Raw genomic sequence first — 27,790 nt, 5'->3', positions numbered from 1 at the left:
TGACTCCTGTTTCTTCTTAGTCTTTCAGGAACTTCAACTACTTTAAAGTATTGGCAGCATGGAATGGAAGGGAAGAATTTTGTAGATGGTATCAGAGGTGTATTTTGTTTTATAGCCTACATTAGCCATATGCTATCTGTAACTGGTAGTTACAGCTGAGAAGAGAAAGCCTTCTGTTTATGTAACACCTTCTCAAACAGAAATCAGACTTATGTATAAGCATGAGCACTGGTAATATTCATTGGTATGTTATGTATAGTACATATAAGTGTAATTTGCATTCTTCTGTGAACAGGAGGTAATGAGTTTCCTTTACAACTTGAAACTTAAGGAAGAAGATCACCTAGCACTTGATTCTGCGAAACTAGTGTTTCAGTTCATTAGCACAGTGTCTGGAATAATCAGTTGCTTGGGTTTCTTTCCCAGCTTTGGATTTTGGAAGGCCATCCCTTCCTGTACTGTTACTTTGCTCTGTGATTAAGATTCTGTAACTCCTTAATGAGAAGGGTGGGGTTCTTTGAATGCCAATAATGCTGTAGGCTATCAACTCTTTTCCCTTTCTGTTACAAACTTCTTCATGCTGTTTGTGTACTGGGAGGTTTCTATTTTTGTCTTATCCGAAAAGGATGTCACCCTTGCTTCTAAATTTGCATGCTAGTATAAAATGTGATACAAAAATGTTATTTTGGAATCTGGGAACGTATAAAAAGAGGCCAGTGCTGGACGGATTTCTTCATTTGGCTGTAGACCTAGGCTGTACTAAGAGCTACCTGTTCCTAGACAAATTAACTTTACATCATTGTAAACACTTTCAGGCAATATTTCTCACTTGCACATGTAGAGAAATAGTTCTGAGTTCATACTGAAGTAACATACAGCCATTGCTCCTCTGCCCTAAGCAGTGTGCTTGTTGTTTTCTTGGTAGTCATATTCTTTTTACTGATGTTTTCTTATCAAACCAGGCAACTGAAAAGTAATGGTTTTGATTTTACATACTGAACTTATTTCCTCAATGCTCTGGATATTACTGTGAACTTTATGATGCATCCTTCATAGTAGTTACTTATATTATTCTTCTGGCCCTTAACTTCTCTGTAAATCCCATGTCCTGGGTGAAAAAGTAATAAGCATTAATTACTGTAGAAAGCCTTCAAGATTGAGCAAGAATTAGTTAAGCATTTTTTTTTTGCTTCACAGGCTAGCAAAGAAGGCTAATTTTACATTATTAAGGAAGACATATGTCAACAGTCCATGCATAAGACTATCCAGTAGTATCAGTATGTGTTTACTAAATACAGTATTAATTGTTCAGAAGCAAACCTTTCTATTTCCTCCTGAATCCTGGAGGAGAATAAAATGACCACTGTGGGTGAAGAACTGTGCACGTCATACACCTTGAATTCAAGTAGCACTTATTAACAATGACAATTAAACAGCTTTACCTAAAGCAATGAAAACTAATGTAGTCTGCAGGCAGGGCTACATGAGCAGTCAGATCCCAGAAAAGATGATTTCCTGATAAGGAGTGCCACTGCAAAACAGTATGTGGGTGAAGGAGCTGACATACTCAGTTTAAAACTTCTTTAATGTAGTTCTATTTGTGGGGCGGTGACTTTTGTGATTCAGCTTACTCTGAATGAACCCCTTACACAGACTGACAGCAGAAGTTAGCCTTCCTGAGTTAGGAAATACATATACTGAATTAGTCTAAAAAAATTATTTATCTTGAACCTTAAAAGGCAAAGGTATTCAGAAGGAAAAGGAGGCTTTCTTTCTGGTTTGAAAGATAGGAATTTATATTTGATTACTCCTGTCTCTCTTCATGCAGGTTCTGTGTATTCAGGCATGAAAACAAACAATTTCAGCAAAGCCATTGCTTTTTAAAATTCCTTACTCATTGTACATTATAACATAAAATGGAGAAAATCTGGGGAGGATGAGAGAAGTTGCTTATCATGGATTTTTGTATTTTAAATGAACCTAGAAAACAAGTGCTGTAGCTTTAGGTTTGAATGAGAAGAGTCTCACTGGTGGGCCTAGCCTTGTTTGGGGAAAGTGTATGTTTAGAACAGCAGCATGCTGTACCTAACAGTGACTCACAGTCACACAGGTACTGTGACTTCTTAAGCGATCTGTGGTTGCTAATATACTGTGGTAATAACTGTGGAGGAACAATGTGGTCATTTATGGCTTTGATGGAAATAGTACATTTTTTCCTTTTTTCTTTGTTAACAAGAGTATGCAAATGTGTTTAATGAGATGCTGAGTTGCTGTAGGTGTATTGTTCTAAACTTCATTGAAGCTTTTCAGTGACTCTTCCTTTTTGATGGCAAAAAGGCATAAGTTAATATATAATATAGAAGACTGAAGCAACAAGCAAGTCCTTAAGCTTTTTGGAGCTTTTCAGGAAGGTACTAGAGACAAATTCTTGAGTTCTTTAAACACTGATCCTGAACTGAAGCAAAAATGGTATTGTTGCCAGTTGGGAGGCTTGGAGGACAGATAGAAAAGGTGGGTGGTTAGGTATTAGGACTGATTTCTGAGCACTAATATTACAAACTGATGGTGAAATATGGGGGAAAAATCTCTGGTCATAGTCATGCAGTATTTTGCTGTCCTTGAGTTGCAGCTATGGAATAGCAGCATGAACATCACTTTTCATTGGTCACTGTAAACATGTTGCCTGAGAAGCTCTAATTCCTTGCCTCTAAGCACTGTGATGCCTTATATGGGAGAGGAAAACTCCCATCCAACCAGTATAGGTAGTCAAAAGAGGTTAGATACCCTCTTGCTCAGAGCAGGGCTGTCTTCAAAGTTCTGTTTATTCTCATGGCTGCAATCTAAAAGAACACTGCAACAGCATCTTTTCCAAACCTTGCTTACTCCAGGCGTATAGCTGAAACTCTGAGAATGCCCCATATTTAGTGCTTGTAATTAACCTACTAGTTACTGCAGATGCAGTGTCACAAACTTGTGGAAGATTATTTTTTGGAGTATGTCCAAATAACACTCGTGGGAGTTGGTATCCTCCCTGAAACAGAGTGCTTCAGGGAATACTTTCCCTCAGAGAAAGTGACCTCTTGTTTTGGAATGTGTGCAAATGCCAGTGGCTGTTTCTTATTCCTTCCAAACTTTATGCTAAACTGCACCTTGCGTTTTAGGAAGGCTTGGGTTGAGGGTGCAGAAGCGACGTGTGTTCTCTTTGCCTGCTCTCACTTTTTTGAAACAGGCAGTACTTTAATGCAGCACATTAAAGAGGGCTTACTGGTATTGTCAGAGAATCTCCTTAAGCTTTAAGTTGAGAGTTCTTAACTTGCCTGGACTGTAAATAAAACCAGTTGATGAAGAAAGCAATAATTTTCATTTCCTTGTTAAAGCAAGGAGAAGCTTAACTCCACTACTGAAATCTTCATCTCTTCCCAGGTAAGTAGTACTAAGCTATTCACACAATATCCATTGATAGTAATACTTTGCTCTTAAATTTTAAGAGGATGCTGTCTCTCTAAGTATTTTGACAAGGAATATTTGGGTTACACATTTCAACTTGTCTTCAGTAAAGCTCTGCCACATTTTATATATATATATATGCAGCATGCCTCTACTAAATTGTCTTTCTGACTGCATCTCTTTAGATGAATACTCCATTGTTATAAAATTATCTTCTCCACTGTTGGGAGAGGGTGGAGGAAGAGTAGAGGCAAGTACAGAAGAAACGATGAAGGAGAAAACATCAGTAACTGCTTGAAACAAAAATCTAAGGTGTATTTTCCCTCTGTGCTCCTTCTAGCATTAATCAGATGTATTTTGCCTTTCCTACCACTGATACCATGTTAATACCTTGAAAAAACTGTTGGTTTTCAGCACTTTTTGTAAAGATCTTATCAGTGGTCCTTCTAGCTTGTTTTTTTGGCATAGGTTCAAAATGTATTTTTTAAATGTAGAAGGTATTTGACAAGTACAGTTTAATTCCCAAGGTGTGCTTTCTGCTTAGTGATCATCAGTTGATACCAAATGTGATGATTCTTTTGATAAAGTGATGTGTAGCCTCTACGTGTAATTTCCCAAGTACAGGGGAGTGAAACAAATTTCTAATCAAATTTGAATATCTAATTCCAAAAATCTTGTGTGTGCCTATTAGTGCTAGCCTGAAGCTGTCTTTTCTATCACTTTAAAGGCAATAAACTAGATTAAAGCCCACTTTTTGTTTTGTTTTGTTTTTGCCCCCTAGTAAATACTCTGGGAGATTTCTACTGTTTTGATTCTCTGTATTACTGTAGGCTCACTTTCTCATATCAAGGTGTAGTTTAATCTTCTTCCCTGTACTTGAGGTGACAGATGCTCTGAGGAGACCCTGAGCTGGTGTTAGCACATGGCCAGTGCATTAGAAAATGAACTGAGGAGCCCACTGTTGAGATCTGCAGTATCCTACTCTTTATGTGCTGAAGTTAAGTGTGTGAGTTCCCCAGCAAGCATCTAATTCCTACTAAATACCTCCTACTTTGATCAGCTTTAGGAATGCCTGAACCTGTGTGGATAAAAGAACGGGACCTCCCAACTCACCAGCTGCTGATGCTCTTTTTATTTGGAAGGAGGGGTGCCCCTGACTTACAGGACTAGGACAACTGTTCTGTATTCTTCCTTGTATAAACTGACCCACTCCAGAGCCACTTAGTTTTTCAGCCTTGATTCCCTGGAGGGTAGCTTTTCATCTGTAGTGAACCATATAGAGAAAGCACTGACCACAGTAGCTTTAGGTAATGAAACGTGCGCGTAGAGGATGGTGATGCTACAGGCATAAACAAATGATAAAACAGCTCTTACTAGAAGAACCTTTGAGCTATGATACTTGGTCCAAGAAATAAAAGAGAATGTAGAAAATTCCCCAGACATCTACCAAGCTTGAAGTGAGTTAAGTCTTGTTCTGACAGTTAAGAAGGCGTGTACTTTTGCAGATAACATCTCAACACAGTATCTCTGTGTGCAACTTCTATTCTTTTCAACACTTATACTTGCTTAATCTTTAATTTAGTGCTTTCTATAGTTTCAGTATAGACCACAGAGAGGTGGTTGGGTTAATCTGAGATGCTGTTCTATTTTCCTTAGTTTCTCAGAGGAAGAAGTGGAGTTCTATTCCTGTGTGGTCTGCTTCATGCACATGAAGGCACACTTGTCAGTGTCAAATGAGTGACGCTTCCGTTAAGGGACTGATGCTTCCTCTGATGCATGTTATGTGGATAAAGGTGAGGAGCAGGACATGTTCTGAGGAATTATTCCATTTCCTTAACCAGGAAAGAATTACGAACCCACTGCCAGAATGAGAGGTATTATGACTGAACTACTTGGCTTGCAAGCATATCTGAGCCTTACAAGCCTAGTTAACATCTAGGTCCAAGTTTGTTACATTTGGACGTGGTTATAGAAAGTGGAAACATCAAACACCTGTCACTTGGAAAAGTCCTAAATGGCTAGTAAATCATAACCTGTAATGAGTGCCATATGGCACTTTTTACTTGCATCTGGAAAAAATCAGGAAGCCTCTAGAGGCTGGTGATTAGAGACTTGTATGTGAAATTCAAATAAAACTGAGACTTTTGAAAGTGAAGTGGCTTACTGTGTATTGCTGCTGTCTGAATGGCAGGCACTTAATGTTTGTGTCTCAGTGCAAGCATCGCAGGTATGTAAGTGGACAGACAGAGATGAAGCCATGCTGAGAACAAACCATTCCTCTAATCTGCAGTGTACTTGTCTGTATGTAACCTAGAGGATGGCTTGATGCAAGCTTTTATGGTATCATAACTAAGCCAACAGAACTGCAGTACTGAGTTAATACCCACAGTTTGTAAGAGACTTCCCTACATTGTGCGTGTTCACATTCAAAAACTTTCCTTGTATGTCAGTGCACAGCTTCAAGTTCTAGCTGTGGTGCTATCATTACAAAGCTATTTCCAGTGAAATATCTGCTTGTACGTATGATGGGGAGTTAAAACAAAGGAAATGCATATAAAGCAGATAGTAAAATATTCTAGGTCTGTTCTAATGCTTTTCATGTGGATTGCTTCTGGAAAAGAATCTGATTTTCAACAGCTAGACCTGAAGTTCGTGGTAGTGGAGTGTGGCCTGCCTGTAGGGGTGGTATAAGAATGTCTTCTACTGATTCACAAAGCCTCCTGTTGCAAGACTTTGAAGTCAAGGAGTTACTTTGCCTACAGTGTGTGTACCTCTTAGTGCCCTCTCTTCAGAGGTTCTTGCAGGTTCTGCAGCATGTGCTGAAAAGGGAAGTCTGCATAGGGCACCTGTGGATTCATGAACTTGAAGGAAAAGTGGTCTGAAAAGACCATCTGGTAGTTTACATTAATTTCTCTCTGTTTGCACTGTTTATCAGTGGGATACTTGCCAAATCTAAACATACATCCTTTTAAGATACCGCCTCCGGGTGGCAGCATAAAGATCATACTTAACGTGAGTTGCCGTCTAAGGGCAGTTCTCCAAACTGATGCAGCGTGATGCTGAGATGTTCAGAAACCTGAAGTATTTTGCTTTTCAGGTGTCTCTAGTTTCAATGTTGAAATGTTTGTAATTATATGTGTGATTATTTTTCTTCCTCTGTATCCCACCCACTGCAAGATACTACACTGAAGCCCATTGTTTGTTCTGTGGGTCTCACAGGCCACAGAAATACAAGAATTCTGAAGTGGTGAGAACTAGCCCTGCCCTTTTTCTTGCTTACATTTTAGTGCAAGGCTGGCAGCACTCATTAAAGCAGACGGGCAACTAAAATTTTCTAAGATGGAATGCTCTTTACAAAATGAGAATGAGCTCCTGGGAGTTGCAAGAGCTAACTCTGTTCCTCAGAAATTCCTTGAAGTTTCTGCATGTCCTTGGCAGTTCTCAGCTTTCACCCCGTAAGCGTGGGGAAAGGCAGCAAAGCCTGGGAGCTGATGGGCCACCTGGGGCTTTCACTTTGTCCTCATCTTTGGTTGAGGTAACAGACACAGAGTCTGTCAGTCTGTGATGCCCCTTGCTCTGGGGACTAACCTCTGTGCATATTAGCCCATTGCATTCACTTTCTTTTTCCTTAAAATATATATATATATATGTACGGTGGAAAGTCTTAACTTCTATGAGGGTCAAGACTATCTGTGCAAGCTTCTTCCTGATGACTTGCAGCCTTTCTGTGGCTTGCCAGAGATGAATCCTTCACAAGTTCTTGTCTGTTCATAGGGCAGGCATTTGATTAGCCTGCTCTTCTACTCCCCTTTGCTGATAGCTGAGACTTCTGTGCAGCAGTAGCAGCTGCTTGGCAGGCCACTTGCCCAGCCAAAATCTGTAGTTATGCACTTCTGTAGATCTCTTCCTTGAACCTTTATTAGGAGCTTCCAGTGAATGAGAGAAATTGTTTCCTTCTGATGTCTCAAGCTTATAGGGGAAAAGCATCTTCATGGAGAAATAGTTGTGATTTGAGGTTAGATGAAGATTAAACAAGTTATGGCCATGAACTCAGTGTAAAGGCTAAGTCTGAAAGCTGTCTGTGGCTTTTGGTTAAATTGTCAACTGGTCTAAAGAGAGGTCTGTTACTGGAAGTACTGCTGTTGTTTTAAATATAAACTTATGGTGACAATCTTTGTGTCACAGCTGCTGCTTTCAAAGCAGCAAAGAAAAATACGAATGCTTAGGTATCTAAATAGCAAACAAACCTAATACTGGTCCTTAAGGAGGAGGAAGGAGGGCTGTGGAGCATCAGATGCCTCAATCTGTTTTACCTCCCTCTCTCATGTGTTCTCATTCACAGTGGTCAGAACTATGACTACTACGCTTGAAAACTTTCCCTGCAAGTCTGAACAGATGTCGTACTTTGCAGGCTTCAAAGGGAGATGGTGCCTCAAGGTATAACGGGTTAAGTTACCTGTCAGAAGTTTCCTTACTTTAAAAAAAAAAGTTGGTCAAGAACTTCTACAGACATGCTTTGACTTTTAGGTTTTAGACCGTCATGCTTATCTGCTTATTCTCTTACTATATTTAGCCAGGTGAATTGAGGGAAATGATTACTTAATGGGGTGTGTAATGATGCACTTCAAATTTGGATTTTGCTTTAGAAGTGTTACTGCTTGTAAATACATAGGTTGCTCAAAAGGTGATGTTTCCCGTTTATTTCCATGGAAACCACAGCAGGTACAAAGAACACAATAACTATTTGGTAGAGCAAATTCTCAGCTACAAAACAGATTTTTTAACATAGTAACCACTGTTAGTTGTGCATTTTTCACCAGTCATGAATAAGAGCCTGCATGCTGTGTTTGTGAAAATCTACACCAGTGGAGGTGACCTGCTGTTTCACAGCTGCTGTGATGGTGTCATTGCTAGGAGAATGTTGCCTATGCAGTTCACCTTTCATTGGCCCAAATGGTTGGAAGTCAAAAAGTACCAAGTCTAGATTGTATGGGGGCTGTGGTAGGACACTCCAGCCAAGATTAGCAGTGTGCTCTGTGTTCTTCAAACAGCTACTGGGCCTGGTGTTACCATGTTGCAAGAGAAAGGTTGTCTCTTCTGGCCTGAGCCAGGAAGTTCAAGCTTTCAGCTTGATCAGTGTCATGATGGTTTGTCTGGGTTTCAGGAGATCCAGAAGGATCACCCCTTTCTTATCCCAAAATATAGTGCACATCACTTAATCTGCTGAGGGCTGTGCCTTAAACTTTTTCTTTGATGGCGAATTACACATTGCTGCCCTGTTGACTGCCATTCTGATGCTACTCTTAGCACTGACATGACATCTTGTCAGTGGCAATGGTGCAATGCAAGAAACTGTCATCTTCATCTCATGTTAGTTCAATAGGCCCTGACAAACTTGCATACAGTGTTCTTTCTGTTCTGGCATGAGCATTCATGGGACCCACCTGGAGCAAACTTTGTGATAGTCCAACGTTGTCACCATTGTTTCCAATGCATTGAAGCTGATATTCAGCTCTGTACACAGTTCCTTAGTTGTTATGCACTAATTTGTGCAGTTGAGCTGGTTGGAAATCATTTCATGGTGTGACAGCTGTGCATGGCCATCCAGAGCATCACTTGTCTTTCACGTTGCTGTCACCGCTGCTGAAGTGCACTGCCCACCCCTAACAGTGGATGTGAGCACAGTGAGGTCTCCATTCAGCAAGTGCTGATGAATGTCAGTGGGGTGTCATGTTTTCATCATGGAGGAATTCAATTCCACACCTTTGTTTCATCCTTACTTCCATGTCAGATGCCGTTCTGTCAGACTGCCCCTCTGCTGTCACCTGTCACACAGCAGTGGAATGTAATGGGATATTGGTGGGAAGGTTCAGCTTCTACTGCCATCCCACTAACATTTGCCTCTGATATAGTACGCCAACATCATAAAATAGGAGGCATTGCTTTCAGAGCAGCCCTCCTACCATACAGTGAGAAGAGTGGCCATCTGAGATCTGGGACTGCAATGGCTTGTGCTGCTGTAGCTGACTTGCACAGATTTGTGCAATAAACTTTTGATCTGCAGGCTTGTACTCTCATTAAGCCTGAAGAGTGTGTATCTGGGAATCATAATTAGAACTCACAAAAGCAGCTTTAACTCTGCTTGTCAAATTCCCACAAAACCTTTTGTTTCTGGGTTATATTCATGTCCAGGCAAGTGAAAGGAAAGCTATACTTGCTGAAGATAAATGGTGAAATCTTTGGCCTGGTTGAGCAGTAAATCTTTAGCTAGTTAAGTGTATAGGTGTCTTGTTACACAGATCTTAGCAAGCTAATAAATATATGTTCTTCAGGAGCACCACCAGAATCAAGGTTAGTCTGTCTTTCTGGAATATCAAGATTGAGTTTCTCTTCCATCTATAAATATAGGTATAAGTAATTGAATTTGAGACTTTTGTGTAGCTACAGCACTGTGAGTACTGCAGCCTTCCTCATGAGGCAGAGAGATCTGTAACTGCTCCGGCCGGGGGGTTGGACTACATGATATTTCCAGGTCCCTTCCAGTCCCTGACATTCTGTGATACTGTGAACTATTTTTCTGTATGTCGAGTTCACTGCTTTTAATCAGTATCTGACAGCAGAGTTGGTCTTCTTATTGGCAAGTTAAGATACCCAGTATTTGTGTTCCCTTTTTCTGTAGTGTTAAAACATTCTTACGTTCCTGACTGTGTAAGCTGTTGAGTTTGAATGCTGAGGATGATATTAATGGTGGTTAGGCGCTGACACAGCTGGCAGAGCTGTGTGAGATGCAGAACTTGTCCTGCTGCATATAAGCTTCCTTCTAGGAACAGTTCTTCCACAGTTGTCTGACAGGTAGTTGAAGTTATTTTTGCAGTAGATACTGCTACCAACTTTAAGTTGTGACCAAAAGCAGATGATAAGACACTGGGATTCATGTGGAAATGTGCAGCAAGCACAGCAGTTTGGCAAACTGCAAGATACTGTGAAACTGATTCTTGGCTGTTACAGTTGTGTGCTTCTGAGCTAATCTGGGTATTCTAGCAGTTCCAGGAAATACATTTATTTTCCTACAGATGTGGTCTAGAGACAGACCTGGTCAGTTGTGAAGTCTTATGTCACTGTTTCCTGGAGTAGGAAACTATAGTTTTTAGTCTAATAACACTTAAACAGTTTCTGCCAGTTCCTCTTCCTCTTTGGCTCTAAAAAAGCTTGTGAGGGTGTGAGGCGTGCTGGATGAGAACCTGAGGGAGTTGATGTACCTCTTGTTCTTTTGACTGTGGGCTTTGTGACTTGATATGGCTATCAGAATGCAAGACGGTGTTCCATTCAGCTCTTTCTTTTCTTTGCTCTCCAAAGGTAGTTGGACTGCCTTTAGCTTTTATTATCTGGTTATCTTGCTAATAAGAGTAGCTAGTTGTGTTTTGCTGACAAATACTGGAGCAAGAGGACTGAAATTGAGGCTGCTGAATGATCAGTGTGTTTTTGCAGCACATGGAAGAAAGGAGAAGAATAAAGCCTGAAGTACCCTGTGGTGTGTCCATCCTGAAGCTGCAATTACAGCTGTCAATAATGCCCACTGATTACCTGAGCAGCTGAAGATTTAAGCCTACTACAGGTAGTGGAATGACTTGCAGACACGCCAGCCTTGCAGAACTATCTCTGTTGTTCATACACTTTCTTGCATGTATGGAGTACAGTCGTGATTATTTCTCAGGTTCAAGATCAGCTGAGGAAGACAATCCTTATGTTTGTGCTCTGTAGAAGCTGTTAAAGCGGAGTTGCTTTTGAATGGTTTCATGGCTAGTTCATTCTTTGCCCGTTATGGAGGTCTTGTAAAACCAAACTAACAAAAGTTGTGCTCATGAGTATTCAAGTAAACTCTGGTGGGAAGTCACAAATGCAGGAGATAAACTGCAGCCGCTGCTTAGCATGGCTTGAGTGCATATCATCTGTTCATGTAGCTTTTGCTGCCTGCTCTCTGCTACTCCCTAACCAGCTGGAGTACTGATCCACAGTTCAGCGTGCTCCTGTGATCCAGGTGTGTTGTAGACTTTTAAATTTGCTTTAAAACATTGGCCAATTTTTCCTAGGCAGGATTTGATTTGAGTGACTTCTGTGCATCTCTTTGCTGCAAAGTGGCTTATGGCACAGTGGCGTCAGGTAACTATGGTTCTCTTCAGGGCACCTGCTTATGAAGCTGGCTTGTGCATGTTAATCTCATACACAAATGGTTGTTGCGTGCTGTGGCTCCTCTAAATGGTGAGGAGAGACTTAGTGTGTTGCAGGCCAGCACAGCACCTAAGAGCAGTGGATATCCACTATCTATCTGCAACTATTGATTGACCTTTTGCTGCCTCTGGAGCTGCCAAGAGAGAGCATGTAGTCTGTTGATAGAAACTGTGCTTCTAGACAGGTGAAGTAATGCTGCTTTGCTACTTTAGTAATGAAAGGGGTAATCACACAGGAAATTCATTCTTTATGAAAGAATATGTAAAGATGATGCTGAAGCAAAGGAATTAGTCAGTTTGTAAGTGTTCAGACTGCTTTTTCTTTCTCTTCTCCAACTGTTTGATCTAGGTTGAGAATTCATTTGTAAGCAGTGTTTGTCAGGTCAGAACACTTTTAATTGCTTATGAAGGCACCTTATTGATTCACTGTCTGTGCTTCTGTAGGAAGTTATACCTCCTTTTCTTGATTATTAATTTCTGATTTGTAAATTTCAAGTTCTGTTACATGACCAGCATCATCCCTCTTCATCACTAATTTTTATAGTGGAAAGAGCATTAAAATATTGTTAAGTAACTATATGTTGAAGTACCTAGTACATTACTTAAATACTAATGCATACTTTTACCTTGTGGGTTTTTAGATGTGCCCCACATGCACTCTCCCCCTGCTTCCAAATAACTTACTTTCCTGAAGCTGTGGGTATGTAATGGTAAATCACTTTCAAAGCTCAACATCTGAAGCTGAGGTATTGCTTAACTGTGCTGTTACTTGGATTCTGATTGCTTATGAGCAGGCTAGTTGATCTGAACATTTGACCAATCTATAACTTCTATTAACTTAAGAGAATCTTTTCTTGGCTACAGTTTTTAGGAAGTCTCAAGTTGCTGTTCTTGTTCTCTGAAATGTTTTGGCTGATGTGGTTGTGAATGGGAGGTGGGGGGGAGTGGGGTGTGCTGAAGTTGCCTTGTAACTAACATCTCCAGGCCTGGTGAGAAAAGAGGGCAGTGTACCTAATGCTCAAAGCAGGTTTCTGGCCAGAACAAATCTTGAGGATAACTTAAGCTTATTTGTTTCTCTGAGCTGTCTGTTACAAACATGGCCAAGAGTGAGAATTGACTGAGGTTTCAAATGTGTACTTTTTTTTTAAGTTTGCATTTCAATGTAAAGAAAAAATTAAAAATCTACACACCATTCTGTTGGTGGCATAAAGCAGTTTTCCTCAGTTCATGTAAGGCACAAAAGACCAAGCTTGTTCTGGAAGAATTATCCTTTGACCAGAAAACCAATACCATCCCTCCTTTTATATACTAATGAAAAGAACTTACTCTCCACACACTGGTTCAATGGGGTAGAAGCTGTCAGGAAAATCCAATGAAAGGATTAGCTAAACTTGGCTAGATTAATTAGAGCCGTTGATTATGCCTCGCTATGCGCTAGTAACAGCAAAGGAAATGGAAATGATAGTGAGTCCATCCTTGCAGGTATGTGGTGGGTGGTGGTGAGGGGAGTGTTGATGGGAAAGCAGTGGGCAAGAAGCAAATCTCCACTGTTTCAGTCATTTCTTACAAGCTGCATCCATTCCTTGTCCATCCTCTGTAGCTGAAAACTAAAAGATTTGAATGGTTGTGAAGCTCACACGACCCACTCCTTATAATCTACTCCCAGCTCACTATTCCAGCCAAAATGTTATTACCTTTCCTGTCACCTGAAGTCTGTGTGCATCGTATTGACCAGAGCTAGGACTGGAGCTGCTGCTGAAGGCTTCTGGCTGCCTGATGCAAGGCAGGCGGCTCTCTCAGTTTCTCTAACCTGGAACAAACATAACAAAAGTAACTTTTGAGTTCTGCTGAAGTGTGAGGCCTGGAAACAAAGCCAGTCACTTAATTGGCTGAACTAGCCATGGTTAAGTTCTAGCAGAGCTAACTGCTGACAGTAGTAATCCAAATCGTGGTCTCGGTGTAGGTTTTTCTAGGATTTCGGTGTTGTAGTCATCATATAAGCAGTAATTTTGAGGAGAGCAGATATGAGGGAGAGATTCCAAGCACTTCTACTCATAGTAAGCAGCCTGGATTCATTTATTTATTTTTACTTATTTCTTTTGCATTCATATGAGATACATAATTAAATCTGTGATATCAGAATCCTCTTTCTGCTGAGTTGCTTTCAAACTTGTACTGGCTTGTTATGCAGTACATGTTCTCCTGTAGCACAGTTCCTCAGCTTGCTTTCACAAGGAAAAAAGGCCTTGAGACTATTGAAAAGTCTAAACAAGAAGCAAGTTCTCATTTAGAACAGATCACTAAGCTCTTGAGTGTTTTGTTTTGTTTTACGCTGCTGACACTTTTGACTTTAGTCTTTGTTTTATTGCTGTATGACCCAGAAGAGACATGAGTCAATCTCGATAGAGGACACATTCTCAGGGATTTTTCTCTTTCAGCTGTTCGGTTCAAAAACCTGAATGTGGTGGAGGTAAAAATTAATGCAGATTAAAAAACACAATCTGCCAAACTATTGCTTTTGTACGGGCAGATAAGTGACTCTGCGGAGGGAATGCTTCTCGATAAGCTTGTGGATAAAGAGATCTTCCCAGGATTTAAGCCAAAAGCTGCTGCCGTTTGATTACAGTGAGTGTTTGGGGAGAGCTTTCTGATTACTGACTTCATTCAGCCTCCCGTTACTTCTGCCTGGGAAAGACCATTTTCCTTTCCTGCAAGTAAAACATCTGAGCTGAGTATGCAAAGCAATGCATCAGGAAGTGTTCAGTGAGTACTCTTGACTCTTCAAGATGGGATAATTGTCAAAGTTAAGAGCCTCCTCAAAGTATAAGAATTCCAGTCTGGATATATAAATGACTTTGGAAGACAGTCACAGCTTTTGTGGTGTGGTTTTCTTTTTACTTATGATTTATGGTAGGAGCTACATTGATCAAATCTCTTTAAGAATGGAATTAAGGAGAGAAGCACTAAAAAAAAAAATACTTCATACAGGATTATTTAGACCCCTCATAATAAAGAAGACCTTAATGCCACAACATTGGGAAGGGTGCACTCTGTGTTTTGGCATCACGTCCTCAGATATTTATTGCCTGCATATGCAAGAGATACGTACTTTGTCAGCTCTGTAAAGATCGAAATCAGCACAAGTATAGTCCTTGATCATAACCAAACTGATTTACAGATCATTTTACTTTGTTCTGGGATACCCAGATTTGAGAGACTGTTACCCATGACACATGGGAAGGTACGGGGAGAATCTTATGCTTGTCTTCCTGCTTCTTAGGGGAGAATACAGTAAAGACAGAGCCAGGCTCCTCTTACCCTGTGTAGGCTGAGACAGTGGCTACGCATCATGAGGAACTGGTGAGATTTGGGGGATGCTCTTTACCATGAGGGCAGCCAGCCCCTGATCAAGGCCTAGAGAGGCTGTGGGGTCTCCACCACTGGAGCTACTCAAGGTACAGCTAAATATGGTCCTGTGCAACCCGCTCAAAGCGGCCCTGCTTAGGGTGATCCTTTCTGTACTTTATTCCATTGTTTGTTTTCTTTATTGATTATATCCGTTGCATGCAGTTGTCATGCTGGCAGGATTGGTGTTGAAGATGAGTTAGCACTAATGATGCAGTTTTCTGCTTTTTTTATAGAGAATCAGTGGCAAAGGGCAGAGACTCTTCTGAGTTTGTCTAAAGTCTTTACAAAATTTTGTGAACACCTTGTTTTGTGAAGGGACAACATATTCTCATATCTTCTCTCTCTAAATTCTTCTTTCCCCATCCAGCCCAATTATTTTCTTTTACCTGAAGACTCAGGAAAATTTCTGTAGGAAACATTCTTTGAAATATAAGAGGAAGACAAAATGAATCTCTTCTGTTCCTTAACCTAAACAAATCTTTATTATGCATGTGCCATTGAGGTGGTGCACTCTTTTAGGTTGTTTTACCACTGTGTAGCTTTGTGTTCCTAATTACTAATGATTTATTTTTTCCCCTGTCTCTTGGAGACAGCAGAGATGTTCAAGTAGATCTGTGTGATCTCCTTGCAATAGGACATTGACACTGCTGCACAGTGAGATAAGTACTTGCTCTTTCTTTTTCTTAGTCTTGTATTGTGAAGCAAGGGAATATTATGTGTAACTAAGGTCGATCTCTTTTAAATAAAGCAAGATTAATCCTAAAACTGGTTTAAACTGAACTTACTTTTTAAAATACACTTCTGAAAGTGAAAAGGATCTGATGCTGAATTCAGAAGGTCTCTTGGGCTGAAAGGTGACATCTGGAGGGCAGCAGCCCAACACTCTGCTCCAAGTGGAGTCATTGATGAGGTCAGGCCAGGTTATTCAGGGTCCAGTCTGATCTTTGGAAACTGATCCGGCTACTAAGATTCATCTTCACTTTAGGAAACAGCTGAATAATCTCCTGATAACTGAGAATTTCGGACTTCTGTGTACATCAAATCAAGGGGCTGATTAGAAAAGCTGAAGATTTGGAGATGTGCCTTAGCTGTGTTGTGTGGCACTACTGCAACGACACTGAAAGCTGTGCCTTGTGAAACAGGATACTTTTTTTATCCTGGGTTTCTGTAGCTTCAGGTGAATTAAGCTACTTTGGTGTCTTCATTCTGATGCTCGGTAGTGTGTTTAGGCTAAGAGCCAGGACGTTAGTAATGCCAGGTAGGTGATGGGTCATGTCTCTGTGATAATGAGGGCTAGAATTGGTGTGTGGGTGTATTGAGTACTAACAAACTGGCTCGTCTCCTGCTCAGCTGAAACTTTCTCTGTACATACTGTTCTTTGCAGGTTATTTGAGGTTGAGTGGATAAGCCCCGACCCTCAGCTTTTTCAACTGTTAATTATGTGTTGTAATTTGGGAATTGATTGTTGTCTTATGTGCACTATAAAGTTCTGCTTACTCCACAAATCCCTCCCCCCCCCCCCCCTTTTTTTTTAAGCACACCAGTCTGCTCACTTCTGAAATAACACAGAACTGTAGTGAGTACCATGTGCTGGAGTTGAGGAGAATTCAAACTGAGTGGATGTGATATCAAGAACTTGTCTGGCTTGGATCATCTTTTTGAATCAAATTCCTTAACTCCCTCCTCTGATAAAATGCCCCTCCCAGACCTTCTTGCCTCCCTCTTATGTGAGGGAGTGTTTTAGCTGACTTGTCATGCGTGGTAGAGTGTGAATGCAACTAGATGACATCTAGGTGTTTTTTTTGTTTGTTTTTTGAAACCTCTTCTGTGTAACTGTGCTGTGGGGTTATGAATTAATTAGGCACTAAGTATCTTTCCATAACTACCATAAATAAGGCTTGGTTAAACTCTTGTTCGAAACCTGACATCTACTGGTGAGAGCTGTAAATGGATGCTGTCAGTGTTCTGGCAAGTGCTGAGGAACCTGTTTTATTGAAGTTCTTTGGCCATACTTTTACTTTGCCCTAAAATAAATAGTGTTTGAGTGTAGATTTAAAAATATAATGAAATATAAAATAAAAATGCTAAGGAAACTAACATGTAAGTCTCTTAATAAAGTTAATCAAGCTTCCAGTAGACTGTATGCATTTTGAACATGTGTATGAGGTCTAGGTGTCCTACTCTGTAGGCTTATGTTTTAGAATAACTTTAGTACTATTGCAGACTTGATGTTACCTTTCAGTGATTCAAAACACATAATCTTTTCTCATGTCTTTAAAGGCTTGCCATGGATGTACATCTGTAACCAAATGTGATTGCAGTGGAGTTAAAGGAGAAAAGGTAAGAATACCTTATGTGGTTGACTAATGCACAGACCCTTGCTTCTGTACAGCTTTGACTTCCACTCCTGCTGTCTGAGCTCTGTATTTTTATGTAGTCATTCATGCTTCTAATACTGGTACTGCTTACAGTTTTACAGATTTGTCCTCTGAGGAAACAGTGGGTGCTCAACATTACTCTAGAGTATTGAAACCCTATAAAAAAAAATCATTTCAAAGGTGACTTTGAAGTTACATATACAAGTATAACATCAAGTGAACAAATGTGATGCAAAATATTAGGTTACTGCTTTGATTCAATATTATGCTGTTGCAGAATTTCACTACTGGCTGACATTAAAGAGGGCAGGTGTCCAAAACTCAGAGTAATTTAAGTTGCTGTACTTATCATCCAGATGGTTGTAGACAAATGAGGTCATTCCTTGGCATTTACTTACTTCTAGTTTAATTCATCAAGTATATTCACAATATACATACCTAGTGAAAAATAACATCCTCTTGATGGCAAGTTTAGTGTTCGATTGGGTTAGCTGAAACTTCAACCTGATTGGTGCGTTTCCTTCAAATGGAGGTGGCTAAACCAGGTGTATCATAATGCTAGTAATGGGACTACTTTGGGTTAAGTTTGAAGGCATTTCAGCAGTAGGCTTTACATTCCTCATGCAACTATAGCAGGTGGAACTTTGGAGAATCCATCTGTGATGTACAGTTAGCCTTTTTCTGAATTAGTCACAGATATTTTATGAATTCAGTGAACAAAATTATCTGGCAAGTGTAGATACAAAAACCTTGGAGTACGTTTTCTGGCCTTCTAAATAAAATACTAAAGGGAACATGGTGTTTTTGGCTCCCACTTCTTAAAGTGGTAGACACGTATAATGCAGATTTCCACTCTTAGAATGGAATATTTACCGTGAGGTCTGGGAACTTGGATTCCTTCTTCACCAAAGTCAAGTTAAACAGTGTAAAAGTCTGCCAGGCCTCACTATTTTTGTTAAAACAGCCTTTCAGAAGCTTGCCATCATGGTGGAATATTAACAGTGAAAAGCAAAGCCTGTACTCCTAGGTGTGGTAGGTTGCCTGTGTAACTGGTCTGATCATACACATGCCATTACATTAGTTTCCCTATAATTATGAAGGCACCAGTATTTGATGCATTGACTGATTTTGACAATTCTGTTCTGGGGAGCTATACGAGACCTTCGCTGATGTCCATAATGCTTTCTGTTAACATTTTCTTCACAGTCCTAAACTTCTTCTAAAATCTTACACAGCTTCAAGACATCTAGAGATGTCCTGAGATGAGGCTGACCCATCACAGCATATCGGTTACTTAAATGTTTGATGCAGGTTTCCAAGCCTGATACCTCTTTCACCTAACTTCTTGCAAATTATCTTTGTACCAGTTGAGTGTAAACTTACCACAACAAGCTTCGGGCTTTTGCTTTATATTTGATGCTTGGCATTTGGTGTCTGTGCTTCCTTCTGTAGTGACCTCTGAACCAGAAGTCAGACTCTATAGTTCCTTGTCTAATTGGTGTAAAAACAGCATTGAGCAAGGAGCTGTTATAATAATCATCCCTCTTTGACTCTCCATTGGAAATGTGACAATGTACTTGTAGAACTACTGGAAGTCAAGCGTATGGAGCCTGGTGATGTACTGGGAAGACAGGAGAAGCCTTGTCAAATGCACTCAGTTGAGCCCTGCACTTCTGTTTCACTGTTTCATTATGGGCCTTCAACTAGCTTCTGCATCCAAGTTGCTGTCCGCTTGAGTGAGGTCAACTAAGAAGTGATGCTTTGTTCAGCTCTGCAGAGCCTACTGTGTCCCTTTGCAGATTCAGAAATAACCTTCTTTCTAAGTATCCTAGAGTTCCCTTCAGGATATCCAGATTCTAACAAATCAGGCAAAATAATACAAATTGAACTGCAACAAATAGGAAAACTACTTTCATGCTTTTCCTTGGGGAACTGCAGCTCTTAATTAACTGCTTCCATGCCATCAGTGATTCTTATGTAACTCTGCCTTGAGCCCTTATGTACCAGTATGTTATCTGTTGGACCAAAGCCCAGTAAGTTTTGATGTCTTCTGGGGGGGTGAGAGGGGAACAGACCATAAATAGCTAACAAAAATCATTGCAACAAAGGTCTCCTGTTCAGCCTCACCTTACTAAACTCACCTATTAAAATGTGTAGTATAGGGGGGGAAAAAAATGTTTATTATGTTATCATGAATAAGCAAAGAATTTACTAGAAAAGTTAGAAAAGTGGTCACGGCTGAGATCCACTGTGTCCTGTGCTTGCAATAAGCTGCTGCTTAATGAACTGGATCTGGTAAGAACCTCTTGAAACCAAAGGAAGCAATTGAGCTGCTATACACTATATACAGGAAACTAAAGCAAATGATTAAGCTGGTATATATGGATGCTTACAAGAATTACTTGTACTCTACTAAATGTGAATAATTGCTTCTCCCTTAAGGAAATGATGGTTTGGTTTGAAATAAGTGTTGCCTGAATCTGCTTCAGTGCTGCTCCAGCTGATGAAGACTGAGTGGCAAGGGCTACAGCAAGCAGACTGCATGCATCTTGGTCAGCAAGAGGGCATATTGTTCAAGATTACTGTGGTTTTGCTTTAAATTAGTGCTGTTTAAGTATATTTTCCTATCTCTCCCTAGTAAGGTATTCCCATTCCTTCTGTGAGGCTTGGGTTTAGAGCTGTCAGTGTCATCTCACTGAAAACCAAGTCTAGCTGCGATAGAAGCATGTGGTTCAAGTTGGGAGGGGTTACAGGGCTTTTTTTGTTCTGTTTTTACAACATCTAAGGTGCAGTTCCACCTCTAAATAACAAGGAGTATGTTATGCCTTCCTAGACGATCATACCTATTTAGTGCTACCCATTCAAATTAAGCTAAACAAACCAGTTAAGAAGCCACCCTTTAGTTATTACATATGTTTAGTTTATGGCCAGCCAAAAAAGAACTTCAGAAGATGCCAAGATAGACTGTGATCAATAAATCCAGTTAAGAGGTGCTGAAGAATCAGCTGGGTGGCAAGTTCCTAATGTATTTAGGTAAGAGTTTGGTGCACAGGATTGCAGCAAGAAAAACTTGTAATACCTGAGTTATGAAGACAGCTCAGATGCAAGGAGTCCACAGCCTCTTACAAAAGCAAATAAAGCAAATCTTATTCTTGGCAAATCTTATTCTTGGAATCTTCTGATGCGTGTATGTGGAGTTCTGAGTTTCAGGAGGCAATTCAATAAAATCCTCAAGCAAGGTTTCAATTTTCTTCTGTATTTATTACAAGAAAATATAGTGCAGATATGACAAGCTCAGCTGTTTTCATCGCTGTATAAAAAATAGCTAAGAAAAATTTGAAACTTCTCAAACTTCAGTTGCTGTCGTGAATAATTACTTGCCTCATAAATGATGTCCCAAACTGCAATAACATCATCCTGTATTCTTTATGAGATGTTTACACACCCACGTTACTACTTTTGCAAGATAAAGCAGACCTGCTGAAGAAATTCTGTATGTTGAAGAATACAGATTATGCTAGAGTGAATTTCTTTCATTGTACTCTACACAGCATTAAACTATCATCTTCAACACTGCTTGTGTTTGTGGCTGGCTGATGTGTGTGGCTTTGGAGTAAGGCATTGATTTTATAGTTCTATTTGTTAGTGCTTTTAATAGGATATTTGTCACTTAAAGCATAAGTTTAGGGTATTCCATAAATGCTTTTTAATTCTCATCTCCCAAGCAACAGTTGTGTTCAAGCCTGTAATTTGACAGTTTTTCCACATCTCTGTAACTGATTGAGAGCAATTGTGTTGGGACTACTTTGAATTTATCACTGAGATCAGGATCTGACTCCTTGCCCATTCCCAAAGGTAATGATGTCTTATAGCTGATGAATCTTTACTCTGCTATGGAATCCTGTACCTGTAGGACTGGAAGATGAGGTCTGAGCCGACCTAAACCTTTCCTATTTTGTTTCTCTTAATAGCATCAAGTCTGAACCAGAAAATATTCAGACTTCCTTATTTTTATTTTTACTCTTTGTGGTTGTTTTTTTCTTTGCTGCGGGAAGAACAGGCTGGCAAGACTGACACATTTTGCATCTGTAAGAAAATAGAGTGCACATTACCCAGAGACTTCAACCTCACTCCAAACAATGTAGTGTCCCTTTACTAGCTTTGACACTGGGGGAAATTTTTCAAATATGTCTTTTCTGTTTCAATATGTGCTTGCAAGTGAACAACACTTTTCCCTAACAAATTCAGCATTATAGCATCTGAATCTTGTTGCATACGGTACCCTATAAGCAAGATGTACAGTAGGAAAGTCTGGAGTAAGAATAAGCTATATCTGAAAACTCTTCTCACTTAGGGAATCCTTCTGTGCAACACTGGAAAAGAAAAGAGTTGTTGGAAAAAAAAAAAATATATATATATATATATATATCTATCTCAACAACTGTATTCCAGAGCAGGATCAGGTTGGCTTCTCCCCCAGTGGTCATTTCTCTAACCAGTTTTGTTGTTTTTTTTAACCCAAAGTAGTGATTATAGCTGCACTCTTTCCTCTGTAGCTGGTTTGGTACAGCTCCTTCAGGAAGCGTTTGGTGCAACTCCTTAGCAGTTTCCAAATCTAGTCCTTCAAATCATCTGGTTGCTCTTGAGTGTCATTTGCTAGCAAATTCCTCTGGCATTGCTCTGACAACAGCTTCCTCATGTAATGCTTACGTTGTAGCTGTTCACTTTCAAAGTGGGCTAAAAATTACTATTTTCACAGTTTCAGTAGTGCATCTGTTGCCTTCTTTATTTCTTTCAATTTGACTTAGTTTCCTCTTTCACTTTTAAAGGCTGTGGCTTGCCAGTTATGTGACTGTTCAAAGGGGACACCTCAGAGCAGTTGCACTTTAGAGAACCATTTGTCAGCAGCAGATGACATGGAAGGCCAACCTTCTGCTGAAAGTTTGTGCTAGTATCCATTTGCAGATGTCACATTCTCTAACAAAAACACAAAGCGTGACCAATGTAAGGTTAATAGGCACTTTGTAGTCTAGCTTGTATCTGATGCATCTGGCATGCCTCTTGTATGTGAGTATTTCCTTAGTGTGCAAGCACTGTTCTTGCCAGAGCTTGCTCCCAAGTCTGGCTCTGCCTGATGTTTTCCTTATTGGGCACTCCCAAATTCCTCATCCTGTCTCCTTCAGGGGCACCCTAACCCTTTCATATCTGGGCCTGGGCTTATAGCATTTCTCCACTCCTGCATTTCAAGTGAAGCAGCATCAATTGTACAGCTCCATGTGAAAGTAGAGCCTGCAGTTCCATGTGCAAAAAGACACTGTCAAATTCAAGCTATCATGAATTTTTACTGTAATCAGCATTTCCACAGGGGAGAAAAGATACCTGTCCTGTGTAAAAGAGTAATTCTTGATCTACAAGAAAAAAGTAATAGTTTTGCATTAGGAGCCAGGGTTAGCAGACCAGGTAATGAGACCATCCATCCTTATCCAAGAAGTTATCTCAATCTTGTTGTGTATAGAAGTGAAGTTACAACTCATGTTTGGCACACAGTATTTAAAGTATCATCCAAAGGACTTTCTTGTTTTCCAAGAAAGCAGGATTGCAAGCACCAGAGTAGAAGTTGTGAAGAGAATCCTTGTTACTCCTCTGTTTTTTGGGAGGTTTTCTTTTTTTCTGTTGATCAATACATTCTGTAAGCATTTTGAATGTATCTGCTAGTTTCTTGTCCTCTGCAATGGAATGCAGAACACTTACTGAAGTAGTGCAATGAGAAAATTAGGATTTAAGAGTAAGTCTTAACCCTACTATCCTACTGAGTACCTGTAATCATGTTCAGTATAGAGATGCTGTGGAAAATAGAAGTTGAGCAAAGCCATAATGTTACCTTCTGCATATTGTGTTCAAGGCTGCAATTAGATGCTTCTGTTGTCTTGAAATCTCCAATTTTCAGTTCTCTGCTAACATTGTCCTCTTGAAGGTATGAAATTCCTGGTTCAGTTCCTTCCTCTGACTGAGGAGATCTAGGCAGGGCCTCCCAGTTCTTTAGGGAACACCATAGCTGGCAGATTGACAGGTAGTAGATACAAAGCTATGTTTTTAAAGGAAGATGGGAGAGTTCTATGCAAATGACCAGCACAGGAGAGTTGCTATTGAAATGTTACTGTCAATAGGTGGCTTAAATAGTGGATAAAAATCTATGAGACCTGTTTGAGGGGTGTAGTTAAAGTAGATAAAGTTAAAGGCAGTGCCTGTGTACAGGAATTTCTGTAGCTAAGCCAGTGAGATATGTAATTGCATTGCTAGAGTTTGTATGATAACTTCCTACTGAAAATCAGAAAAATAGTTTATTTTATGAATTTATTTAAAGTGTCCTGTGCTTTTGTTATATTACCATCTGCACGTATCCTTTCTGTAGGGTGAAAGGGGATTCCCAGGCTTGGAAGGACAGCCAGGTCTGCCTGGGTTTCCAGGCCCAGAAGGACCTCCTGGTCCAAGAGGTGCAAAGGTAAGTCTCAATTCACTTGGATAGCATGGAAATGCTGGGTAGTGGTAGCTTGCTTGTAATGCTGATCCCAAATCATTTCAGAGTTCTTGTTTATCGTCAGCCTAACAGTAAAAATCTTCAGTAGGTAGTATATCAGGTTAGGATACATTAGATGGTTTGAAACAGTCAACTGTAAGAACATTGCTTTAAGTTTCCTATTGCTCACCTACATGAGCCTGCAAACACTGTTCATGCACTTGTATCGTTTCCCTAGGACTGTTGCTAAGATCAGAGAACAGGTTTGGCAAGGCATTTTGATGTTGCTATATTGCTGCTTGCAGTAATGCATTACTTGGTTTACTGGTAAGAGTGGTGTTCAGCTCCTGGAGGGAGTTGAACACATTGGGCGGTATTGCAAACCAGTGTTTGCACCTGGTGGCATTCCTGGGCTGGGTTTGGGTGGGGTGATGCAAATGAAGACCTCATTGAGCTATGCAGAGACAGCTAAGGAATGCTCCTTGCATTCCCTGCAGTTTCAGTTTATTTTTGTTTGCTACTGAATTACATTACCTTGTTCAGATGGCATAATATAATATTAAAATGTTGAAATGCCTTTCTCTGAATGCATTTATATTTAATATATACAAGCTTATCCAGGATCTGCCCATTTCGTCTGCAAGTACGCACAGTCAAACTAACAAAAGCAGAGCAAACAGGTGAAAAAGAGATAGTAGGTAGCTGATAAGAATAATCAAAAGGCTACGCTGAAAGAGAGAAAACTAACAGTATAACAACAGTGAAACAAGAAAAGGGTCTTCTATTAGAAGATTGTGTTTTTATTCTAAAAATGCCCTTTCTTCTCGGTCTTCTACTATGGAATTTAAATCTTTTCTATCTTGTGTTGCCCACAAGAGGTCACTGCAGTATATTTGATGAAGGAAAGCAGAAAGTGTCTGCTTCTGTGCAAGCTGAAATAACTTTGATGAGAGATAACCATTTCCTCTGTTGTGGCTTTATCAGCTGCAACAAATGCTTTCCAATATGAGATCCAATGCCAAAAATGAAATTATTTTGAATCTTTTTACTCAGGAAGTGATAATTTATGTAACCCTGAGCCATCTTGTTATAAAAATTAAAAGTAACTTTCAGCGCATGGTTTACTTTGATAGAACAAAATGACTGCAAACTTGAATGTTGTTTTGTTGGTGTGGTTTTGGTTTTTGTTGTGGTTTTTTTTAGGGTGATGATGGACTTCCAGGACCTATTGGCCCCAAAGGAATCAGAGTAAGTATTGGTACATTTTTCTAGTGATGTACTGAAATTATGGGTAAAGCCAGATATGAGATGGGATCCTCACAGAAATGGTGATTTTGGGGGGAAAAAAAGTAATCAAGGAAAGCAATGTATCTGTCAGCTAGAAAAGATTGTATTACGTTCTATAAATGATCCAAGGTTGTGTAAGTAATACAATTAATGCAATATTAATGCAATAATTTATTGTGGTACACAATCTTATGTATTAATTGTATTATTTTTCATAAACTCATAAAGGAGAGTAATCCCAATACTGTGTATATGTTATATTTGTATGTCAGGTCAATATGTGAGAGATCAGTTTGTCTGGAAACCCTTTCCATTTTGTGAATTTGCTTCTTTTTGTCGAACTCCTCAGCTGGCAACAATTGATGCGTCACTGTCTTCAGTGGTACATGTTCTTCTTTTGTACCATGAGTTGTTGCTTTTTTCCCTCTGTACATCTGCATACTATTATCTTAGTTGTTCTGCATGGTCTTCTCTGCGTTTTTATGCTATTCCCTTGAAAGAAATGTAAGAATTTTGATGGCTGCCCAGTGTGACGTTCTTGTTTTACAGATGAGTCTGATGTTTGTTGTCGTTGTTGTTGTAGATTTCTTTTAGTATTTTTATAATTCCTTTTATACATCCCGTGGCACCATACTGTTTAAAACATTCATGGTTAATTTCCTTTTAGGGACCACCAGGGCTTCCGGGATTTCCAGGAACTCCAGGACTTCCTGTGAGTAAGAACAGGCTATATAGATATGAAACTGATCCATTTTGTCTTTCCGGCCCAGAAGACCATCCTGTGAACTAACTGTTCTATCCTGTTTTCATCTTCAAAGGGTTTACCAGGACAAGATGGGCCACCAGGACCTCAGGGTATCCCGGGCTGCAATGGAACGAAGGTGGAATTCCTTTAAAATTCTAAACACAACAACAATAATGTGATAAAGAGCTCCTTTTCTTCTGATCGTGGACAATAAGTTTAATTTGTTGTGATACTTACAGTTACTGAGTTGTGCGTGTAATTCTTTAGTGATTCATACACTTGCATCTGAAACAAGAGGTCATGACCTGATATCTAAAGCAGCAACTGTTGATCACAACATTAGTACTCTGCAGCCAACATAGTTAACGTCTTTGTTACTTCTTCCAATACTTAATTTTATGGTTGACAACAGAGGAATGTGTCATAATTAGAATAATATGCTATGATCTTTATAGTAGACTTGCTGCCACAGAAAACTTACCACTAAACTGTGGGACTTTCTAATTTTTACTTTTTAATAATAATACCTTGAAATACTGACTCAGTGTCCCTGTTGAAAGGGATTGATTTTATTCAAATGTGTTGCTTAGCTTCACTTTATGATCTTTCTTTCTGAGAAACTGATCTTCTTTAGCACTGTGTGCTTTTTCCCTCTCTGCATTATAGTAGCTTGCCTGGAGGTTTGAAATATTTGTATTCGAAAAGCTCTGTTTCAGTCACTTGTATGATTTTTGCAAACCATTTAACGTACAGATTATCGTAATTGCTAGCTAACAATGAAACTGGGCTCTTCAGTAACCATTTGTTTATCTGTTTTTGTTATGTTTCATTTTGCTTTTTGGCTAATTGTCATCTTCAACCCTAAGGGAGAACGTGGATTCCCAGGCAGTCCAGGTTTTCCAGGTTTACAAGGGCCTCCTGTAAGTAAAAGTTTTCCAAATCAGCTGTCCGTAATCCACTGAAAAAATCCTACCTAGATCTGTGAAAGCTCAGTTAACAGGTTATGATTAATCAGAGTATTTTAGATGTCCAGCAAAAGAGTGAGCTCTTCTGATGGATGCTGTGGCAAAGCAAATAAAAAGCCCTTTGAATTCCCCCGTGCTGAGATACTTTGCCACCTGCAGAAAGGTACTAATATATGCATATATGTTGGAGAGGGAAGATCTTGTTACTGTCCTCTGATGTGTGTGTGTGTGTGTATGGTGTTAGCAATGATTAATGGGACAGAAGAAAGAGACAGTATAGGGTGTTTTCATTATAAAACGTAAGTATGTACAGTAAAAAAAAAACCAACCATCAGAGCCGAGTCATAGAATGGTTTGGGTTAAAAGAGACCTTAATGATGATCTAGTTCTACTCACTGGCCATGGACAGTGATGCTTTCCTCTAGACCAGGTTGCCCGAGGCCCCATCCCACTTGACTTGGAACACCCTCAGGGATGGGATATTGTCAACTTCTCTAGGCAGCAATGCCAGTGCCTCACCACCCTCATTGTGAAGAACATCTTCCTAATATCAAATCTAAATCTCCCCTCTTTTAGTTTAAAACCATTCCCCTGTCCTATCGCTACACTCACTGATAGAGTCCCTTCCCAGCTTTGCTGTAGGCCCCCTTTAAGTAACTGGAAGGCTGCTAATAAGGTCTCTCCAGAGCCTTCTCTTCTTCAGTCTGAGCAACCCCAACTGTCTCATCATGTCTTCATAAGGAGGGGTACTCCAGCCCTCTGATCATCCTAGTGGCCTCCTCTGGACCCACTCTAACAGATCAGTGTCCTTATGC

At 39.9% G+C, this 27,790-nt stretch overlaps 1 protein-coding gene across 4 annotated transcripts in view; it reads left to right on the top strand.

The window, feature by feature from the left end:
- COL4A5 (collagen type IV alpha 5 chain) overlaps positions 1 to 27,790 on the top strand; it is a 79,529-nt gene that overhangs the window by 6,269 nt on the left and 45,470 nt on the right. For all 4 annotated transcript variants that reach the window (XR_005859823.2, XM_015278607.4, XM_015278606.4 and 1 more), the window contains exons 2-7: positions 17,364 to 17,423; positions 23,874 to 23,963; positions 25,182 to 25,226; positions 25,933 to 25,977; positions 26,084 to 26,146; positions 26,877 to 26,930. Coding sequence is in view for 3 of the 4 variants with exons in the window: in XM_015278607.4 (XP_015134093.2) it covers positions 17,364 to 17,423; positions 23,874 to 23,963; positions 25,182 to 25,226; positions 25,933 to 25,977; positions 26,084 to 26,146; positions 26,877 to 26,930 (357 nt within the window). In the remaining variant the exon portion in view is untranslated. The remainder of the gene's footprint in view (positions 1 to 17,363; positions 17,424 to 23,873; positions 23,964 to 25,181; positions 25,227 to 25,932; positions 25,978 to 26,083; positions 26,147 to 26,876; positions 26,931 to 27,790) is intronic.

The sequence above is a fragment of the Gallus gallus genome, chromosome 4 (assembly GCF_016699485.2).
Source record: "Gallus gallus isolate bGalGal1 chromosome 4, bGalGal1.mat.broiler.GRCg7b, whole genome shotgun sequence".
Taxonomy (NCBI): Eukaryota; Metazoa; Chordata; class Aves; order Galliformes; family Phasianidae; genus Gallus; species Gallus gallus.
Note: the sequence above shows the minus strand (reverse complement) of the source record. Positions and strands in the feature narration are given on the sequence as shown.